At 44.9% G+C, this 19,165-nt stretch overlaps 1 protein-coding gene across 2 annotated transcripts in view; it reads right to left on the minus strand.

Annotated features, from left to right (window-relative positions):
- The window catches only part of LOC115155498 (FERM, ARHGEF and pleckstrin domain-containing protein 1), a 132,549-nt gene that overhangs the window by 45,580 nt on the left and 67,804 nt on the right, over positions 1-19,165 (minus strand). For both annotated transcript variants that reach the window (XM_029702159.1, XM_029702158.1), the window contains exons 3-13: positions 14,814-14,915; positions 14,654-14,696; positions 12,679-12,757; positions 10,744-10,841; positions 10,178-10,292; positions 7,532-7,679; positions 7,132-7,227; positions 6,836-7,002; positions 6,553-6,621; positions 5,948-6,026; positions 5,472-5,682 (exon numbers count right to left, since the gene is read on the minus strand). In XM_029702159.1, coding sequence (XP_029558019.1) covers positions 5,472-5,682; positions 5,948-6,026; positions 6,553-6,621; positions 6,836-7,002; positions 7,132-7,227; positions 7,532-7,679; positions 10,178-10,292; positions 10,744-10,841; positions 12,679-12,757; positions 14,654-14,696; positions 14,814-14,915 — 1,207 coding nt within the window. The remainder of the gene's footprint in view (positions 1-5,471; positions 5,683-5,947; positions 6,027-6,552; positions 6,622-6,835; positions 7,003-7,131; positions 7,228-7,531; positions 7,680-10,177; positions 10,293-10,743; positions 10,842-12,678; positions 12,758-14,653; positions 14,697-14,813; positions 14,916-19,165) is intronic.

The following is a 19,165-nucleotide window of genomic DNA, read 5'->3' on the forward strand; positions in this document are numbered from 1 at the left end:
CGTCATTGTAAATAAGAATTTGTTCTTAACTGACTTTGTCACGACATCCGCCGAAGTCGGTCCCTCTCCTTGTTCGGTCAACGTCACCGGCCTTCTAGCCATCGCCGATCCATTTTCCATTTGTTTTGTCTTTGTCTTACACACCTGGTTTCAATTCCCCAATTACTTGTTCATTATGTAACCCTCTGTTCCCCCATGTTTGTTTGTGAGTAATTGTTTGTCTTGCATACGGTCCGTTATTGTGGGCTCGGTATATTGTGTTGTATTTGTGAATCCTTGAGTAAATACGTTGATTACTCATATCTGCTGTCCTGCGCCTGACTCTCTACACCAGCTACACACAGACCGATTACAGACTTGCCTAGTTAAATAAAGGTTCAAAATAAAATACCTGAGAAGACTTGATGCTGTAATCGGTGCCCAAAGTTCTTCAACAAAGTACTGCGTAAAGGGTCTGACAACTTATGTGAATACATTCTTTTTTTTAAACAGTTTTTACTTTGTCATTATGGGGTATTGTGATGTCATTATGGGGTATAGTGATGTCATTATGGGGTATTGTGTGTAGATTAATGAGGGAGAAAAACTATTTCATAAATTTTTGAATAAGGCTGTAACGTAACAAAATGTGGAAAAAGTGATGGGGTCTGAATACTTTCCGAATGCACTGTATATATATACATACACATGGATACAGCTAAAAGCATCGATACATGAGCTGAGAGACTTGGAGCTTTGAGACGCTACCGTCTTTCAGACCCACACCATGCAGCACATACTGAAACCTGCCTTTATGTTCCCTAGTTCCTGTCATCCTGAACAAAGTCATTTCTCAACTCTCCAGTCCTTTATTCTAGACCTCTGTAACCTCTGTTGACAGTTAACGGGATCACTGCAGTGAAGGAGACCCAGTTAAACCCTTTTGTTTTCTCTTCACACAGTCTGTGGCAGAACAGTAACACATCAGGACAGTACAGGAACAGGTTCACATGCGTCCAGAGCAGGGAAATAGAGACAAGGTGAGACTTAACCCTATAAGCGCTGCATGCTGGCAGAACAGAACAGTGTTTCAATTGAACAAGGACATTTAAAAAAATTAAATAAACATTGTGATATAAGGTCAATAAATCCTTAATCAAAATAATATACAGCAAAACAAAATGACAAGGAGGAGAATGAAGCAAAGCAAAGACAATCAGGGACAGCAAGAAAAGAAAATAAACACAAAAGTGCAGAGTAATTCTGTAAGGGGAGAAAAGGGCAGACTAGTGAGATATGTAGACCCCTGGAGTTCGTTGAACAATAGACAATGAGATGTTTAGGTAGACAAGAACAAGAAGAGATGCCATTAGTGGTCATCAGAGCAATATTATACCAGTACTGTCCAACAGCACTGACTGGGTCTGGGTGTGTTCTGGTATGTCAAGTTCCTACAACAGTCTTTTAGATAAAGTTTCTTCATTAAACTGATGTTGCCCAGAACAAGCTATGTCTATGAAAAAATGAGCGTAGCTCTGTGATGCCTAAAAACACCAGTCAACAATAGTTAGTTAAATTTCAATCCGTTGATCACTTTGTACAGAAGACCTTTATGTTACTGTAAACATTGACTATCAAATCAGGAGTTGAGGTTGGGACGTGCTGTAGACGAACAGAAAGCCTTCTCAGCACCCAACAAACTAAGACATGACCTATTGTACATCTCTCTCTACTGTAGTCCTCTCACTACTGTAGTCTTCTCACTACAGTAGTCCTCTCACTACTGTAGTCTTCTCACTACTGTAGTCCTCTCACTACTGTAGTCCTCTCACTATGGACACTAATTAGAGACCGACCGTATGTACAGTACAGCACAAGCAACATGTATACTCAATACTCTTGTGTTCTCCTAAGCAACTCGCTAAATATAAACAATGAATCACATATCCAATGCCAGGCAACATAGAAAATCACAGGAAACAGCCTGTCTGTCTCTTCTATTAGTAGATCTGACTAGCATGAACCAATCACAAGAGTCTACAATATGATCATATCGATTAAAAAAGCAACACATATACAGTAGTGTATAAAACGTAGACCAACGGCCCCATCGACATGCTAGCCAAACAACAACATACTGTCCACTGACAGAATGGACATGTTATACAGTGACGATGAAGACACATGACGGCATTTGACAGAGCATTGGAACTCTCCAATAATCAATAAACAATCAATAAACAGCACAATGCATCATTGTAGATTCCACGTTGAGTGTACAAGTCCAGTCCGCGCGCAGAACAACATACAGTAGCAGTCAAAAGTTTGGACAGACCAACTCATTCAAGGGTTTTTCTTTATTTGTACAATTTTCTACATTGTAGAATAATAGTGAAGACATCAAAACTATGAAATAACACATATGGAATCATGTAGTAACCAAAAAAGTGTTAAACAAATCAAAATATATTTTATATTTGATTCTTCAAAGTAGCCACCCTTTGCCTTGATGACAGCTTTGCACACTCTTGGCATTCTCTCAACCAGCTTCATGAGGTAGTCAACTGGATTGCATTTCAATTAACAGGTGTGCCTTGTTGAAAGTTAATTTGTGGAATTTCTTTCCTTCTTAATGCGTTTGAGCCAATCAGTAGTGTTGTGACAAGGTAGGGGGTATACAGAAGATAGTACTATTTGGTAAAATACCAAGTCCATATTATGGCAAGAACAGCTCAAATAAGCAAAGAGAAATGACAGACCATCATTACTCTAAGACATCAACGCCAGTCAATGCGCAACATTTCAAGAATGAAAGTTTCAGTGCCGTCTTAAACCATCAAGCGCTATGATGAAACTTGCTCTCATGAGGACCGCTACAGGAAAGGAAGACCCAGAGTCCAAATAAATGCTTCACAGAGTTCAAGTAACAGACACATCTCAACATCAACTGTTTGGAGGAGACTACATGAATAAGGCCTTCATGGTTGAATTGCTTAAAAGAAACCACTACTAAAAAACACCAATAAGAAGAAGAGACTTGCTTGGGCCAAGAAACACGAGCAATGGACATTAGACCGGTGGAAATCTGTCCTTTGTTCTGATGAGTCCAAATGTGAGATTTTTGCTTCCAACCGCCGTGTCTTTGTGAGATGCAGAGTAGGTGAACAGATGATCTCTGCAGGTGTGGTTCCCACCGCGAAGCATGGAGAAGGAGGTGTGATGGTGTGGGGGTGATTTGCTGGTGACACTGTCAGTGATTTATTTAGAATTCAAGGCACAATTAACCAGCATGGCTACCACAGCATTCTGCAACGATACGCCATCCCATCTGGTTTGGGCTTAGTGGGACAATTATTTGTTTTTCAACAGGACAATGACCCAACACACCTCCAGGCTGTGTAAGGACTATTTGACCAATAAGGAGAATAATGGAGTGCTGCATCAGATGACCTGGCCTCCACAATCACCTGACCTCAACCCAATTGAGATGGTTTGGGATGAGTTGGACCGCAGAGTGAAGGAAAAGCAGCCAACAAGTGTTCAGCATATGTGGGAACTCCTTCAAGACGGTTGGAAAAGCATTCCAGATGACTACCACATGAAGCTGGTTGAGAAAATGCCAATAGTGTGCAAAGCTGTCATCAAGGCAAAGGGTGGCTGCTTTGAAGAATCTCAAACATAAAATATATTTGGATTTGTTTAACACTTTTTGAGTTACTACCATGTGTAATTTCATAGTTTGATGTCTTCACTATTATTTTACAATGTAGAAAAAAAGTAAAAAACATTATTATTTTTTTTAAATGGAATGATTAGGTGTGTCCAAACTTCTGACTGGTAGTGTATATCTGCATCTTCAGAAACAATATTCCCTCGACTTCATCCCAAAAGTTCAGCTAGATACAGGGCATCAGGGGGTTTCCACTGGATTGATTCACACTGCTGTACAGTGGTCTTTCAAAAGACTTGGCACTAGAAAACGATGATGTCTCTAACTGAGAACCACCTGGTGTGTGTATATAGACGCCCATACAGTCAGAACAGACAGGAAAGGTTAACCACCTGAGGGTAGAAGAGAACAGGACAGAGAGCCTTCATCCCTCTCTCTCTCTCTTTCTCTCACGCTCTCTATCTCTCAGTTAAAGGGCAGAGCAACCCAATGGGAAACAGAGTGTTAGGCTTGCTTATGGCTGAGCAGACTATACAGTATACTCAGTTAGTGCCATGTTGGCAGCACAGAGACAGAGGAGTTAGTAGTGCCCCGAATTGACCCTTTCTGAGTAACATCTGTCCCTTCACACAGACTGGCATAGCTATCACCATCTCCCATGCTAACCACCAGAGCAATTGCATCCCCTCTCCTCTCAGAGCCAATGCTACCCTGCCTATGGAGCAGGTCTCTGGACTTCCTTCCTCTGGGCTAGCCTAACAGCTGAACACCTGTGCCCCGTCCTCGTCACTAAAGTTAAGGCAGCCATCCTCCTCCATCTCCTCATCCAGCTGGAGGCTCCCAAAGGAGTACTTGTTCCTGGGCATGGGGGAAGGGTAGTTGAACCCCATGGCCATGGGGTTACCATAGGTCAGCGGGTGGCTGCTGGAGCCGCCCGTGGTGTTCTCGGTCTCCGAGTCACTGGACTCTGTGCTGGTGGAGCCGTCAATCATCTGAACAGCCCCTACGTGGTCTACGCCACCTTGGCTGTACAGCTTCTGTAAGGCGCTAGGCTTGGGCTGGCCGGGGGCAGACAAGCCATTGGCCTTCACACGGCGCTCCAGAGCAGCTATACGGGAGGTGACAGGCCGGGGCTCGTGGGAGGGTGTGGAGGTGGCCTGCTGCCGGCTCAGGACGAAGGGGTCTGTGTCGGAACGGTTACGCATGTTGTGGAGCTTTTGTAAGTGTGGCGAGTGGGCCATGATGGGCGAATAGCTGCCGTAGTGGGATGGGGCCTGACCTTGGTCTTGAGGCCCCCCATTGCCTCTTTGGGTGTTAAACCCCCTGTGACCCTGGTCGTCCCAGCGTGGGGGCCTGGAGCCGTGGCCGTTTTGCTCAGCGTGGCTGAGTGAGCCGGTCCGGTGGAAGGTGACGGGGCTGGAGGTGGTGCTCTTAGAGCCTAACAGGCGGACCGTCAGGGGGCTGCTGCTACGCTGGTCCCCAATTCCACCACACCCCAACTCCTCCATCATAGTGCTATGGAGAGGGCCACGGGGCGGACCACTGCCGAAGAACGACAGGTTGGACGACTCATCTAACTCACAGCTCATATTGAGGGGGGGTTTAGGGGAGGAAGGGGACTCTCTGTACCTCATCCTACCCAGAGCCAGTTCCCGCTCGTTTATACTGCCACGGTGGGGGCTCGTAGCCTCCTCCCCATAGCTGTCAGTAGGGTGAGACCTGGTAACCCGGCCCTTCGCCACGTCGTATTCACTATCTATATCACTGCAGTCGATGTAGGGGATGGAGGAGCTGCTGCCCTTAGCGCCCTGGGAGGCTGGACCTGTGTTCAGATGGTCTGGGTGGGGCTGCCTGGCTGGGCCTGGTTCTGCCCCGGAGCCTGGCCTGTCCTCGCTGTGTCCCACGTTCCTCTGGATGGAAGGGCTGCCTTTGATCCGCAGGGCTGACGGGTCCTCAGCGTTCACAGACTCCTTCCAGTGACAGTGGGGCGGAGAGTCCATCTCCGCTCTGTCTCCTGGAGCACCGCTCACACTCTGTGGAGTACGGAGAACAGAGAGCTGAAGGTTATATTTAACAGTTAAACAAGGAAATGGAGTTATTGTGTGGTATGAATTAGTTATTCCGTCTACTCAATTATTAACTGTATATTCTAAGCAGTATATTTCATATTCATAGTGTTTGTAGATGAAGACATGCTGGGTGGGCGATCAGATCGAGAGTGACAGTTCCACAAAGTGGCGTTCAGCACGCTAGCCTCTAATGGACCGTGTGTGTGGGAGCACTGAAGGAGCCACTGACTTCTTTTGGCACTTTAGGGGCATGAGGGGAAGACAGCGGAGATGGACGGCTTCTGCTGTGCTGGACCCTACTGTGTTTCCTGAAGAGGATAACAGAAAGTGGATATGTTATACACCTGGCAACCCTCACACAGTCTCTCTCTTTGTACATTACCAGTCAAAAGTTTGGACACACCTACTTATTGCAGGGTTTGTCTATTTAAAAAAATATATATATTTTCTAACGTTTGTAAAATAATAGTGAAGACATCAAAACTATGAAATAACACATATGGAATCATGTAGTAGCCCCAAAAAGTGTTAAACAAAATAAATTCCAGGTGACTACCTCATGAAACTGGTTGAGAGAATACCAAGAGTGTGCAAAGCTGTCATCAAGGCAAAGGGTGGCTGCTTTGAAGAATCTAAAATATATTTACATTTGTTTAACACTTTGTTGGTTACTACATGACTCCATGTGTTATTTCATAGTTTTGATGTCTTCACTGCTATTCTACAATGTAGAAATTAGTAAAAATAAAGAAAAACCCTTGTATGATTAGGTGTGTCCAAACTTTTGACTGGTACTGTAAGTCTAAAAAGAAAACACCACCATTAAGTCTTTACCTTTCAAACGGGATCTTCTTAAACTCAGAGTCCTTCACGTAATCAATCACCTGCTTTTGTGTCCGACCGCTGTGGAGGGAGAGAAGTAGCAAGGGAGATGATTGAGGTCAGTAAACTTAGAGTAGAGCTGGAGAAGTTCTGTCCAGGTGACAGATAGGAAATGAGATTCAAACTGAGGCACTGACTGGTTTTTCATCGAACCTGCTATTTCCTGTGTCCTGAGAGACAGAGATGGTTTATTATTGTGTGGCCCCAGGTGCCTTCGAGGGGCCAGCTGGTCTACCTGAATCTGAAGGAGGAGCCTCGGGTGAAGAGGACAGGCTTGGGCCTTGCTTTGGGCTCCTCGAAGAGGCGGAAGAAGGCATGGTATTCCACACAGATCTTCCAGAAGACTTTACAGCAGTCCCTGCTACTCATCAGGAACTCCAGAGTGTCCTGGTATGAGCTCTGCTGCAGAGGGGACTCATATATATGTAACACACATCAATGGAAACTTAGGGTTGAAGGCTTTAGGCATTGGTGATATTTACATGGATATGAATCGTGGATCATGCTAAGGGCTATGGCCATATGACATACGTTCAGGTCTGGTCTGAGCTTGATGAGAAATCGCTTTCTCTTGAAGCTTAATTTGCGCACTTTGGACCAGTTGAAGGCACTGATCTTGGTGTGTCCCTGCAGCGGATGAAAAAGTACACACAGAGGTTTAACATGGAGTGTGACACGCAATATAAATCTGCCTGTTCATCTAATCCTGTCATCAAACATCAGCTCCACATTCCTCTAATAGAACTGGGTAGCTCTTCATCCCAACAGATCTGTGAACAGAGAAACTGTCACATGTCAAAAGCCTGTCATCAAAATGTCACCCATATCAAACATATAATCAAACATCCTGTAGGTTTCTAATGAAAAACAGCGGTCTACAAATGCTCCTGCTCCGTCCAGCTCTCCTCGGTGTTGACCTGTAAAGTAGTACCTGAAAGACCAGGACACCAGTGTGTGCCACGGCCAGGCTCAGCTTGCTGCCCTCGCGGTCCTTGGCAGGGTGTAGTCTAACCCCATACAGCTCCAGCCTGCGTGCCACCTCCAGCAGCTGGTAGTCTGACTCTGCTGGCGTCTGACCCCTACAAGCACACAGAGAGCAGTCTGGGTCAAGGATACTGTTCCAAATGGCTCCCTATTCTCTATTTAGTGTACTGTTTTAGACCAGGCCCCTTGGCACTAAATAGGGAATAGGGTTTTGGGACACAGTCTGATACAAGTCTCTCATAAGTTTCACAATCACGGCAAGGTGGAGTTGAGATGGGTTGCGTCAGAATTCCAGGGGTCCACAAACAGTTACATTTGACTTCCATTTTGGGCTTCTCAACATGACTGCTCTTAACCAAAAATGTTACTTTAAATTTGTATAATATCTTCCACTCAAATACTGCAATTAAGGTGAGAGACCAAGCCACAAGTCAATCTGTTCCCGTAGTCAGCTGACACCACCGAGGTCTGGGTAGAAACGAAGCTGCATAGTAACTCCCTTCCCTAATTCTTATCTGTGAAAAAGTTGTCCTGCTTCCTGTGGGCTGTAGAACATTCTAGATGTAACTCTGAGCATGGCTCCCTGCCAGGAAAACTGTGGTTACTGTTATCAGCTAAAAATACAGAAAAAGGACAAGTCAGGGAGGGCAGTCAAATCTAACAGAGCTCCTTTCATCTTGTCAGCTGCTTGGTGAGCGCCCATCTCTGCTGTGACAACAGTGTAGTGTGGAGGACTGGGAGTGACACCAGTCTAGTGTGGAGGACTGGGGGTGACACCAGTCTAGTGTGGAGGACTGGGGGTGACACCAGTGTAGTGTGGAGGACTGGGAGTGACACCAGTGTAGTGTGGAGGACTGGGGGTGACACCAGTGTAGTGTGGAGGACTGGGGGTGACACCAGTCTAGTGTGGAGGACTGGGGGTGACACCAGTCTAGTGTGGAGGACTGGGAGTGACACCAGTGTACTGTGGAGGACTGGGGGTGACACCAGTGTAGTGTGGAGGACTGGGGGTGACACCAGTCTAGTGTGGAGGACTGGGGGTGACACCAGTCTAGTGTGGAGGACTGGGGGTGACACCAGTCTAGTGTGGAGGACTGGGGGTGACACCAGTGTAGTGTGGAGGACTGGAGGTGACACCAGTCTAGTGTGGAGGACTGGGGGTGACACCAGTCTAGTGTGGAGGACTGGGGGTGACACCAGTCTAGTGTGGAGGACTGGGGGTGACACCAGTCTAGTGTGGAGGACTGGGAGTGACACCAGTGTAGTGTGGAGGACTGGGGGTGACACCAGTGTAGTGTGGAGGACTGGGGGGTGACAACAGTCTAGTTTGGAGGACTGGGGGTGACACCAGTGTAGTGTGGAGGACTGGGAGTGACACCAGTCTAGTGTGGAGGACTGGGGGTGACACCAGTCTAGTGTGGAGGACTGGGAGTGATGCCAGTGTAGTGTGGAGGACTGGGGGTGACCCCAGTCTAGTGTGGAGGACTGGGAGTGACACCAGTGTAGTGTGGAGGACTGGGGGTGACACCAGTGTAGTGTGGAGGACTGGGGGGTGACAACAGTCTAGTGTGGAGGACTGGGGGTGACACCAGTGTAGTGTGGAGGACTGGGAGTGACACCAGTCTAGTGTGGAGGACTGGGGGTGACACCAGTGTACTGTGGAGGACTGGGAGTGACACCAGTGTAGTGTGGAGGACTGGGGGTGACGCCAGTGTAGTGTGGAGGACTGGGGGTGACGTCAGTGTAGTGTGGAGGACTGGGAGTGACACCAGTGTAGTGTGGAGGACTGGGGGTGACACCAGTGTAGTGTGGAGGACTGGGAGTGACACCAGTGTACTGTGGAGGACTGGGGGTGACACCAGTGTAGTGTGGAGGACTGGGAGTGACACCAGTGTACTGTGGAGGACTGGGGGTGACACCAGTGTACTGTGGAGGACTGGGGGTGACGCCAGTGTAGTGTGGAGGACTGGGGGTGACGCCAGTGTAGTGTGGAGGACTGGGAGTGACGCCAGTGTAGTGTGGAGGACTGGGTGTGAGGGAAGGGTTGGCCATGTGATCCTGACCTGCTGCATCAATAAGGAGGACACTAAGGGGATTGTGGGATATGTTCTCCAAGGAGAGCAAAACGAGCTAATTAGGAAAAAGATAACAGAAAGAAATACTGGGAGAAGAAGAATGAGTCCAAGCTGCCATTTCCCTTGTGCCAACTTGTTCAGTGACAAGGGTTTAACAAAGAAAAGCCATTTCCCTGCTGAAATCAGGTGTGTTGCTTATTAGGCTGTGGTCCAGGTAGATCCCAGACCTTTCCGGGGACCCATGTAGTGTTTCTGATAAAGCAGACATTGACACGTTCACCTCCAGGCCCTAACCACTCAACCAGCCCAGGGGCCTTTGCCGAGTCTTAACATGATAAAGAAAACCACTGTTAGGTCAGTGGGGAGTTTCCTGACTTTGTTATGTGGGTAGAAAACATTCCCTTGGGACGTGTACGTATGAGGTCTTTATCTACCTTGTCCTGTTCAGAGGCCACCAGAATAATGCCTGACAGCTCTGCTTCCAGAGCTGACACATCAGTTATAGAGGAGCTTCTCACCCATTCTTGGAGTGAAACTCCATGATCTTGTCCATCAAAGCCATCTGGTCAGGAATGTAGCTGTTGTTGAGGAGGTGCTGCCGACTCTGGCTCTCCTCAAAGTCCCCAATCTCAGCTGGAGAACAAAGGGTTAAAGTTAGGACATTGCTGCACATTGTGTGCAGTGTGTAAATGATCTACACCACTGCTGGTTGATAAAAACGCAGATTATTTGCATATATCCCTAAACAGAATAGATTAGAATAGATTCATCCTCATCCATGCCCTTTCCCTCTCTTCGGTTTTACTTTTTGACACCTCCCTCTAGCATTAGAATCCAGGCTGAGGATCAGATGGCTTTTAAAAAAGCTCTCTCTCAGTATCTTCCCACATTTCATTCATTCAGAGGAAGACAAAAGAAAAAGGTATCCATGGCAATGCTCTGATTCTCAATTTGGGATGCTGCACCACATCCTGTTTGACACAGCTTGAAGGAGGTTCTGTTTTCCTACAAATGTATATGGTCTATTGGCTCTGTGATCCTATAGGCTGTGTGAAGCCACAGGGAAAGTAACAGAGAGACGTACACTGGATAATATGGGAGACCAGCAGGGCTGCGCTACTGTCGTTGCATGTCAGACGTCCACAGGCAAGGTCATGCTTGATCTGCAGGGCGAAGAGGTACCTGAACAAGACGGGACAAAGAGAAAGGCTAGAACAGAGTAGACAGGATGACTGGCTGTGGTTAACATCCGAACCTGTCAGGTGACAACACAGGCGGGAGGAACAACAAAGGAACCACTTGGAGGTCAGGTCGTCCAAAAGAGTTAAATATTGCAGCTTGAAAACAAAGACAATTGGATTACAGAGCAACATCATCATAACAGGATGTCTGTACCCATCTAATATGAACTGTTACACTCTTCTTTAGGGTCGAGGGCTTCTCATACAATGAGAAAATATACATCAGAAAAACATTAGTCCAATGGTAACAACCGGGATCACACGAAAGTGCTACATTAGAAAGTTGTCTGGTGTAAAACATGGATAACATAACTTAAATGGCCGAAAGGCAGAACAAAAATCTAATCTGTGGGGGGCTGGAACACATTGGTCACTTCTACATTAGCATTCACATTCTGTGACATCGCAGTCACTTCAACACACAGAACTGACCTGAGAATGACTTACTCTAATGGAAACTGGATAATATAGCTGCTGATAGCCTGTTGTGTACTGAGCAGTCAGCCTTATATACTGTACCAGTTTATGCACCAGACCGTGTCGACAGCTTGTCAGCTGAATACAGTCATATTATTAAAGGCCCAGGACAATAACATTTTTGATTTTTCTGTGTTTTATATACAGGTAACTGCCAAAATAAAGGAAACACTTGAGTAAATGAGGGATACAAAGTATATTGAAAGCAGGTGCATCCAGCAAAGGTGTGGTTCCTGAGTTAATTAAGCAATTACTATCCCATCATGCTTAGGGTCATATATGAAAATGCCCAGTTGCCCATTATTTTGGCTACCATGGCTAGAAGATATCAGTGACTTGACAGATGGGTCTCAAAGGAGCATAGGGGGTTTAAAGGGTGTCTGTCTGTCTGTCTGTCTGTCTGTCTGTCTGTCTGTCTGTCTGTCTGTCTGTGTGTGTGTGTGTGTGTGTGTGTGTGTCTGTGTGTCTCAGTCACCAGATCTCAACCTAATTGAACACTTATGGGAGATTCTGGAGTGGCGCCTGAGACAGCGTTTTCCACCACCATCAACAAAACACTAAATTATGGAAATTCTTGAGGAAGAATGGTGACACTAGAATCTATGCCAAGCCGCATTAAAGCTGATCTGGCGGCTCGTGGTGGCCCAACGCCCTATTAAGACACTTTATCTTGGTGTGTCCTTTATTTTGGCAGTTACCTGGATATTTCCACACTATGAGGTTGGAATAATACTGTGAAATTGTGAAAATGATGATAATGCCCTTTTAGTGTAAGAGCTGTTTGTAAAGACCCCCTGAAGTAATGCACCAATTTGTAAGTCGCTCTGGATAAGAGCGTCTGCTAAATGACTTAAATGTAAATGTAAATGTTTCAGCCTGTTTTGGTGGGATGGAGTTTTGGCCTGCCTGGTGACATCCCCAGGTGGTAAATTAGTTAATAGACCAATAAGAAAGAGAGTTCCAAACCTATCTGCCAATAACACTAGTATTTAGTTTTACCTTCCCCACTCATACCACTTCCAGACAGTCCTAGCTAAATTCTTGCTTGAGAAATTGCTTTTTGCTAAGAAGTTATTATTGTTTTCTTTTTTAATTTGTTTTAATAGAAAACAACCACAGTAATGTACTTCATTGTTACCCAGAAAATGATTTGATATTGAGATAAAAACAGCTGCATTGGACCTTTAAGCATCTGCCGATGAGGAAACCCTATAGCTGAGCTTCTGTAGACTGAAGGTTTGTCTGAAATGGCAGTTGGTATGTTGCTGGTTAAACCTAGGCTTATATCTGTTTAGTCTTACCTGGTCAATTCCTCCAGTAGCTGGGCGTGGTCTGGGGGGAAGAACTTCACCACAAATCTCAGGACTGTGTGCTTGGGCCCTGTGGGTGTGAGATAATGGCTTGGTTATAGAGGAGGAGTCACAGCCAAGACGATACAGAGAACACATTCTAAACACATTATCTGGAGATTCCTATCATAGAATTAGAGAACACATTCTAAACACATTATCTGGAGATTCCTATCATAGAATTAGAGAACACATTCTAAACACATTATCCGGATCTCTATGATTCCTTTGCTTGTCTCACTGACCAATGAAATCATAACAAGCAGTGTACTTTCTCTTATGCACCAAAAACCCTTGTTTGTAGATGAGCAAGCCAGTCTTCCATTAGACTTGATGAAAGCTTTATGACTCGAGATGTACAAGTTTTAACAGTGGAGCCTCAGTCTGGAAGATAGATGGTCTCTGTGTGTGAATAAAGATGTAGTTTGGGATCTTAGGGACGACAGATTCGTAACATAATGTACGAATTAGATTCGTAACATATCATACGAATTGCAAAAGAATATACACAGTGTACAAAACATTAAGTGCACCTGCTCTTTCCATGACATGAAAGATATGATCCCTTATTGATGTTACTTGTTAAATCCACTTCAATCAGTGTAGATTAAAGAAGGATTTTTAAGCCTTGAGACAATTGAGACATGGATTGTGTATGTGTGCCATTCACAGGGTGCCTTTGAATGGGGAATGGTACACTCTTAGAAAAAATTGTTCCAAAAGGATTCTATGCGGAGGGATCGGGTTCTACCATTTTAATCAGAAGAACCCTTTTTGGAAGACAAGGGTTCTTTGTAAGGCAAAGGGTTCTACCTAGAACCTTTAACATCCTAAGAACCTTTTTTGGAAGAAAGGGTTCTTTGATGATTCTTTGCAAGGCAAGAAGGATTTTTCGGAAGGCAAGATTTCATATTTCCCAACATGCTTTATTTCAGGAAGCTTTTAAGAATTGTTTGTTTTACTGTAATATCTGTGTTTTTGCATGTACATTGATTGGTTGATAAATGTTATGCTACATAAAGATAAACAACATACAGTATTCAAAACTAATCCAATCTATCAGTATATAGAATTATTCCACCCGTTACTGAGATGGTTATTCCAGTTTAGATGATTGAGGTAGTCTCAGAATTCAACCCTCCCTACCCTGGCAGTCAATCTAAATGCAGGTTGTGGGTAATTAACAATTCTACTTGTTGGCTATCCTAATTCTGGTTGGATTCCAATAGGAATTATACCACGTTGCAGGTCAGCATAATGTGACTTGAAGGCCTGATGTGGCCTGTGAACCAGGAGATTCCTAACACCACTGTGTTAAAGAATAACTATGCCCTCAATGAAAGGCCTTATGATGTATTGTCATAAAAAATTAAATTACATGTTAAAAGGTTAATAAGATAAAATGGTTCTTGGTAGAACCCTTCATAGGGGGTTCTAAGAAGAACCCGCCAAAGATAAAATGGCCCTGAGTAGAACCCATCATAGAGGGTTCTAGGCAGAACCCGTCATAGGGTTCTAGGCAGAACCCTAGGCAGAACCCGTCATAGGGTTCTAGGTAGAATCATATACAGGGGGTTCTTTGAAGAACCCTACATAGACGGTTCTAGATAGTGGTACACAATTGGATGACAAGTAGTACACAAGTAACGGGTACCACCTTCAAAACTACTGGCTGAAATGATTTAAAAAAGTCCTGGAGCATCACTTTTAGTTTGCTTGGACGAGACAGGGTGTTGAGACTTCCTCACACCACAACTAAATTAAGTCTCCTAGCTGTCTCCTTTCAAAGACATTTCATGTTTCTATGTAAGGCTTAATTCATTTTCTTCTGTTAGCAACCATACCACCAGTGTTAGTTGAAGCAAATGAAGCATGAACTGTCCATTGCCAGCCGTGTAAAAATGTGTAATAAAGTCAGCGTACTTACGTCTTAGCTGCTTGACAATAGGCTTTAGGAGGTCTAACCAAACCTGTGAACATAAGGAAAGACCTCTTTAGTCAGCATAGAGATATGAATTCAAGGCTTCTACACTAACACACCCAGTCCAGAAACAACCCTTAAGGACTGTGTATATTTCTTCACTCACCATCATCTTGTGGTGTTGGTATTCTAGGCCGAAGTAGTCTCCCTCAACGAGGTTCAGGTGGGTACACACCAGGTCAAACAACACCTTGCCTGAGGCTCTTTGCTGTGAAAGACAGAAACATACATGGTAAGTTAGAGAAATACCTGGTGCAGTAGTGAATTACCTATTGACTGTACGGTGGGCTGGCTGGCATTCACTAGCTCAATCACTCAATGATAAATGTGTACTTAGACTATGGATGATATTGTCCATCGGTTTTAAAGACTCATTCTGATGACATTTCACAGAAAATCCCCTCAGCAAAGTCTATCTGCAAGGTTAACCAAGGATCAGCGATCACGAGAGCACATTCAGGACTGGATCTCATCACCCCTTAGGGGCTCCCGAGTGGCGCAGCTGTCTAAGGCACTGCATCTCAGTGTTAGAGGCGTCACTACAGACCCTGGTTTGATCCTGAGCTGTATCACTGTCATTGTAAAATAAAAATTTGTTCTTAACTGACTTGCCTAGTTAAAATAAATCTCTCTAGGACTTTGTGGATCAAGAGGAATGCCACAGACAAACAACAGAGACATTTGCAGTAGTGACTGAGTGTAGCATGACTGGCTGCATGGATAGTGAGGGGCTCCATTGAAACCATTCCTCTCCCTTCACTCCCAGAAGATGGCTCAAAACCCCCCCCACCTCTCCTCTTATGGAGGCCCAGAGAGGTGGGACACTGAGAGGAGCACACAGACCATGACTTTGTTCTGTGTACTCAGTATCACCATGGGGACTGACGATGGCACAGTGCTCATTGAAGCTGATCTAGTGGCAACCCAGCTCACCTAGGAAGTCCATTCCTCCATGACTCTTTCGAGTCTCCGTCAGAGTCGGTCATCTGGCTGTTTTTCACCCACTACTTATTTTCCTGTCCCATGAGAACATACACAGCCAACGCCAAGGCAACCCCTTATAGCTTCCCTGACTTTTGAGAAAAAAAAACTACTCATTTATGACATGTTTCACGAAGCTAGGCGTATGTCGCACGACACCACTTCACAGGAGAGACACTTTAACGTTTTAACAAATATATATTATTTTTATACACATTTTTGAAATATATAACATTAGCCTTGGAGATCTACAAAAGTGTTGCTCCTTGCAACAGAATTTAGCAGGCGCTATCGACAAAGATAATTTGGATAAAGTTGTGATGGACTACTTTCTGCATAAGGTCAGTGTGAGCCGGAGTGCTTGACACAACAACGGGTCAAACAAGCTGTAGCTAGCTACAAACCGCCAGCAGCACCCTGAATACCACTGCTGGCTTGCCTCTGGAGCTAAGCAGGGTTGATCCTGGATGGGAGGGCCAGGAGGAGACACTCTTTCCTCCAGTCTAAAAAAAGATTCCAATGCCCCTTGCTGATGGGACATTAAACGGGTGTCCTAACTCTCTGTTGTCGCTATAGATCCCATGGCACTTATCGTAAGAGTAGGGTTGTTAACCACGTTGTCCTATCTAAATTCCCAATCTGGCCCTCAAACCACCATGGCCACCTAATCATCCCCAGCTTCTAATTGGCTCATTCCTCTCCCCTGTAACTATTCCCCAGGTTGTTGATGTAAATGAGAATGTGTTCTGTCAACTTACCTGATAAAATAAAAACTTTACCAAAAAGACATGCTGCCATGAAGCGTTCATCCATGTATATGGGTAAGAGTCCAGCTACATTTTCAGATATTATACATTTCAAATGTTGTCAAAGTCATATTCATTGCAAGTTAAAGCCTACTGTTAGCTAGCGAACGTTAGCTTGCTGGCTCGCTAGCTAACGTTACGTGTACGATCTGTGTAGTAATATTATTTGTATCTCAGAAATCCACTTGCATTGGTAGTTATGGCCAAATGTTAGCTAGCTAACATCGAACCTAGTTGGTTAGCTTAAGCTACCTGCAGATACATACTACAGCATTTCATGTGGCTAGCGATAACAATCCATTTGTACTGTAGCTATGGGTTGAGATTGTTTAGCTAGCTAGCTACAGGTCTACACTCTTCCACTTCGCAAGAGAATGATAACCTGACCCATCAAGTTAGCCAGGTGTGTCCGGGGTAATTACAGCCATCTATGGTATTTCATGAACATGTGTACATGTCTGGATAATAGTGACCCATCCACTTAGATAGATGTGGCTGGGGGGTGGTTATAGCATTTCCTTCACATGACCCATCAATTTAGACAAGTGTCTGGGTGAGCATCTAATAATGATAAAATATTTCTAAAATATTTTTATCTGGACACTTTCAAAGTCAGATTAGGATATTGGCCAAGGACTAGAAAAATTGTATTTTTACCTGCAGTTTGTCCTTATTGTAGGCTACTATCTTTGGTTGTTTACTACACTACCTTACTCACTCTGTTTAGCACATGGCCTCACGTGAATCCTTAAAGAGATGGGTGGGGCTAAGGCTTAAGATGGTGTGAACAATGCTGAATAGGTGTAGACAAAGAAGAGCTCTCCAGTAGGTGTACCAAAACATTTAAGGGCCATTTTTATCAAAAGTGGGGTTACAACGTTAACTTTCAAAGCAGAATTACTTTCCCATTGTTCTTCAACTGCAGTGTATAATATACAATTTTCTAGCTCTGAGTCTCTACTTTTATCCAATTTTGCTCCATAAGACTGAATCGAGGTGGTGGGTCACATTTAGAGGCACAAAGGGATGGCAGGCACTGCAGTTAAAGCCACCTGTCCTGTTGGAAAACCCCTAAGAAGACAGAAGCATAGCAGGCAGGCAGGGGAGTTGAGCTGTTTAGCCAAGCTGCATTTTTTTTGAACGGTTTTCACCAGAGCAGAACGTAGCACAGTTATGCCAGTGTTTATAGTAACAGTCCCGCCCCTTTAGCTAGGATAATTTTCACACCCCCCCATTCTATCGTTCTACAATCTTCACCCCCCCTTTCTCCCCCCATTCTATCGTTCTACAATCTTCACCCCCCCTTCTCCCTCTATTCTATTGTTCTACAATCTTCACCCCCCCTTCTCCCTCTATTCTATTGTTCTACAATCTTCACCCCCCTCCCCCTTTCTCCCCCTATTCTATCGTTCTACAATCTTCACCCCCCCTTTCTCCCCCTATTCTATCATTCTACAATCTTCACCCCCCCTTTCTCCCCCTATTCTATCATTCTACAATCTTCACCCCCCCTTTCTCCCCCTATTCTATCATTCTACAATCTTCACCCCCCCTTTCTCCCCCTATTCTATCATTCTACAATCTTCACCCCCCTCCCCCTTTCTCCCCCTATTCTATCATTCTACAATCTTCACTCCCCCTTTCTCCCCCTATTCTATCGTTCTACAATCTTCACTCCCCCTTTCTCCCCCCATTCTATCATTCTACAATCTTCACTCCCCCTTTCTCCCCCTATTCTATCATTCTACAATCTTCACCCCCCTCCCCCTTTCTCCCCCTATTCTATCATTCTACAATCTTCACCCCCTCCCCCTTTCTCCCCCTATTCTATCATTCTACAATCTTCACCCCCCCTTTCTCCCCCTATTCTATCATTCTACAATCTTCACCCCCCCTTTCTCCCCCTATTCTATTGTTCTACAATCTTCACTCCCCCTTTCTCCCCCCATTCTATCATTCTACAATCTTCACCCCCCCTTTCTCCCCCTATTCTATTGTTCTACAATCTTCACCCCCCTCCCCCTTTCTCCCCCTATTCTATTGTTCTACAATCTTCTTCACCACCCTCTTCTCCTTCTCTACTCTGTAACTCCTCTCCTTGTTCACCAAGCTCTCTCCCTCTCCTCATTCAGTCCATCTCCACATAAGGGCAGTCATTGGAACTAAGACTTTCTCTACTTCCTGGATTACTGTATGTAGTGACCTCTTCCAATCACAAGAGGGCAATCCTCATTACTGACCAATGGGAAATAGGTTCATGTTTTGCATTATTAGACTCACTTATATCAGTGTTAATTAAACAATAAATTGCCTCAATAAAATAAAATAATATTTAAATTAAATCTGTCCAATATAGCACCACCATAGCCAGCTTCCCTCCCCATAGCTTTCTGGTTCCCTGCCCTCTCTCCCTACACAACTCTCCCTCCTGACTACAGGATGTAGGGAGCTAAGGGCATCACAGAGTGCCCACCACAGAGGACCAGCTGTTTCCATATGGTGGAGGGGTTATGAGTGAGAGCACAGGGGAGCAAGAGGCTAGAGGCCACCAGAGCATCCACCAGCCAAACATCCACACTGCTGCCGGCCTGCCAAGGTCCTGCTGTTGCAGCCCCAACCACACAGGAAATCTAAGTTAGTAGCCTGGATTTTCTGCATTTGGCACTAGAAT

The sequence above is a fragment of the Salmo trutta genome, chromosome 20 (genome assembly GCF_901001165.1).
Source record: "Salmo trutta chromosome 20, fSalTru1.1, whole genome shotgun sequence".
NCBI lineage: Eukaryota > Metazoa > Chordata > Actinopteri > Salmoniformes > Salmonidae > Salmo > Salmo trutta.